Source organism: Miscanthus floridulus, chromosome 8 (genome assembly GCF_019320115.1).
Source record: "Miscanthus floridulus cultivar M001 chromosome 8, ASM1932011v1, whole genome shotgun sequence".
Lineage (NCBI taxonomy): Eukaryota > Viridiplantae > Streptophyta > Magnoliopsida > Poales > Poaceae > Miscanthus > Miscanthus floridulus.
Window position 1 is genome coordinate 188,013,173 of NC_089587.1, and position 3,243 is coordinate 188,016,415.

General features: G+C 44.3%; 1 protein-coding gene across 1 annotated transcript; it reads left to right on the forward strand.

The window, feature by feature from the left end:
- The first annotated feature begins 2,345 nt into the window (after window positions 1-2,345).
- LOC136470339 (uncharacterized) lies at window positions 2,346-3,056 on the forward strand. Its single transcript, XM_066468221.1, has 2 exons — window positions 2,346-2,504; window positions 2,589-3,056. Exons 1-2 carry the CDS (start codon window positions 2,346-2,348, stop codon window positions 3,054-3,056), a joined length of 627 nt encoding a protein of 208 aa, XP_066324318.1.
- Window positions 3,057-3,243: the final 187 nt, after the last annotated feature.

Here is a 3,243-nt window from a genome sequence, read left to right on the forward strand (position 1 = left end):
AGCCTTTGAGCCTCATAGATCCCTTTGATATACTTGCTAAGCATGGTGAGCTTACACTTGTTTTACATTCAATGAATATCCCAGATGGGTAACAAATAATACATATGAAGAGTTCCCAGAGGATGTCCAGGACTACTAGATTAATGTTCACCCTATGGCAGTTTGGGCTTAGTTTTCTGCTTTATGTAATAATGTTGCCAATGAGCAAGACTATGTGATAACAGTATGATGAGATATGCGATGTAATAAAGTACTTTACTTTGATACTATTGCAATTTGGGATTATATGTGTGTTTGGACATCCTGGGCGCACATATATGAGCACTTGGTTTTGTTATGCAAAATTTTGTGCGACAAATTGGTATCAAAGCTATAACTGACTGTAGGACGATCAACCTAGTTAGAAATGGATGTTCCTATGATCACATTATCTTTATTTTGCTACCTTTAATTTACTATAAATTTTTTGCTTATATTCTGTCTTTTATCTGTTGCAAAAAATTATCTTATTCTAATACTCAACCTTTTCAATCTTATAGATGGCCCGCACCAAGCTGACCGTCCGCAAGCATACCATTGTGATGCCAACAAGGAGGACGAAGTTCACGCTTGGCAAGCGCGTTCCCGCACACCTAGTTGAGGCCTTGAGGGACATGGAGGAGGAACCACCTGTGGAGATGCCCATGGAGGAACCTCTAGAGGACATAATGGAGGATGAACCTATGTATGAGGATACCAAAGAGGGGCCCATGTATGAGGAGCCTATAGAGATAGAAGAATCTGAGGAGGAGCCCATGGAGGAAGTTGAACAGGGGGGTCAAGATGGAGCTGGTGACCCTGATGGTGGTGATGATTCTGACAACTCTGATTCTGATGATGGGGGTGATGGAGATGGTGGTGATGGTGGAGATGACAGTGGAGATGATGGTGGTGATGGTGACGGAGATGGAGGAGACGGTGGAGACGATGGTGGTGACTACCATGCTACACTACTGGCTAAGGGGTGGACTGCGGAGATCCACTATGATTTGCAGGGTGATGCCTACTACCACCCCAAGCTTCTCTCACTTGTACGTCGCTACCACACCAGGTGCACTGTGCAGTACAAGACAGAGCATTGGACCCACCCCGACTACACCGGCTTCTGGGAGACAGAGGTGTACATCCGCCAAGGGAGTCGGGTGCGCTACATCCACCATGCTATCACTGCATGGCTCACACGTGCAACTGCCATCTGGGATGCTGACCGCCACTTCGATGACATCAAATGGGAGGAGGATCGATATCTTCCCCGCCGTCGGAGCGGCCAATCCACCTGCAACATCGCCGCACCACTTGGGGAGGACAACCATAGGCTTAGGCCTACCCTGATGAGCTTGGCCCATACCAACACTGACTTGGATCAAGCCTTGGATGAGCTAGATGTCATGGGGAAGGCCTACCTGTAGCTTGCTCTTGAGAATGCTACGTTGAAGCAGCAACAAGGAGGTCCTGATGTGGAAGCGCCATGTATTCCTACTGAATCACCCCCTAGGAATAGAGGAGGCTTTGGAGACCCCAACACCAGCACCAACATCGACCCATAGGAGGATTTCTCAAAATATGTAATAAACACGCATAGATGTGCGAGAGTGTGTTTAGTTTCTTTTTCTTTTCAATGGTTGAACAATTGTTACTTGAGTGGTTGGATGATTGTCATGATGAACAATGTTTGATTTGGATTTTTGTCATGATTGTGATGACTTTTGGGCATGTCCACAGTCATTTAGTTTAAGATTAAGGCCTAAGGATGATATGAATAAATAGTTCGGTTTCTTTTTATCTTGCTGTCCATTCTATATCATTATGAGCAGTCCACTTTATCAGTTCATATCTCATGTTCTAAATGTTTAATGGTGATGAAAATTTTATGTAGATAAGTAGACTTCTACATCTTTCTTTTGGATATGGAATCACCTCAATACCTATTATGAATTGTGAGATACAGCTGTTGTAAGTTGATGTTTCTGTGCTGTCAGAAATCTAGAGCTGTACTGATTTTCATCTGTTTTTTCCTGAAAAAACGTCAGAATCTGAGAATGTGTTCTAAATGAAAGTTGTAGAGAATTTCATAAGCTTTCCATAAAGGTAAAATTAGCAATTAGATGATAAACAGAGAGTGAGATATGCTCATTTTACTGCACTGCTGTTTGTCCAACTCGCCGGAAAGTTTAGAACAATTATCTTCTTGTATACCCTATATATATATCTCTTGTCTTGATCTTGTAATACCTACTCTCAATAGGTCATTATCTCTTAAAGGTTATATATTTTGGACATATGAGACTTATATGATGTATCTACAAATGGTGAACACTAGGAGGAACAACCAGGGAGGCGAGGACTTGCCGCCGCCACCCCCTATCACTATAGAGCAACTGATGATGATGCAAACTCAATTGCTTCAGCAGATGGCTCAGAGCATGCAGAATATTGGGAAGAGGAATGAGAATGCACCCCCTCAAGTCAGACACAAGAGGGGAGAGTTTCTGAAGGGACATCTGCTTGTTTTCAAATATTCCACTGACCCACTCCAAGCTGATGACTAGCTGCGTGCAATTGAGAGGCAACTTGAGATTTCACAGTGTGATGACAAAGAAAAGGTTTTGTATGCTTCTAGACTGCTGCAAGGGGCTGCACTTGACTGGTGGGACTCTTTCCGCTTTGGCTATACTGAAGCTAATCCCATCACTTGGCAAGAGTTTCGTAGTGCCTTTCGCTCTCATCATGAGCCTGCTGGGTTGATGAAGCTGAAGAAGAAGGAATTCCTTGCTCTCAAGCAGGGGAGCATGTCTGTTGTGGAGTATCGTGACAAGTTCATACAATTATCACGGTACGCACCTACTGAAGTGGAAGATGATGAGAAGAGGCAGGAGCTGTTCATGGAAGGGCTAAATGATGGTCTCCAGTACCAACTGTTGTCCCATACCTTTGCTAGTTTCCAGCAGCTAGTGGACAAGGCCTTTGTTATAGAGAACAAGCGCCACCAAATGGAGGACAAGAAGAGGAAATTCTAGGGGCAACAGCCCGGGAGTAACACTCATGCCTGCACTGCTCCTCAGCAAGCTTACCCACAGCAGCGCTATCAGGTTCAGTCCAGTCTGATCAACCGCAACCAGCATGCACAGCAGCAGCAACAACAGTATAAGGCACCAGTCCAGTGCCAGTAGCAAACTAACAATGCTCTTGTGAAGAATAATGTCC

What these genes read in the sequence shown, in the direction of transcription:
- LOC136470339 (XM_066468221.1), top strand. Translation starts at nt 2,346, where the DNA reads ATGGTGAACACTAGGAGGAACAACCAGGGAGGCGAGGACTTGCCGCCG. An exon ending in ATGAGAATGCACCCCCTCAA is followed by an intron (nt 2,505 to 2,588) that starts GTCAGACACAAG and finishes GCTGATGACTAG; the next exon opens with CTGCGTGCAATTGAGAGGCA.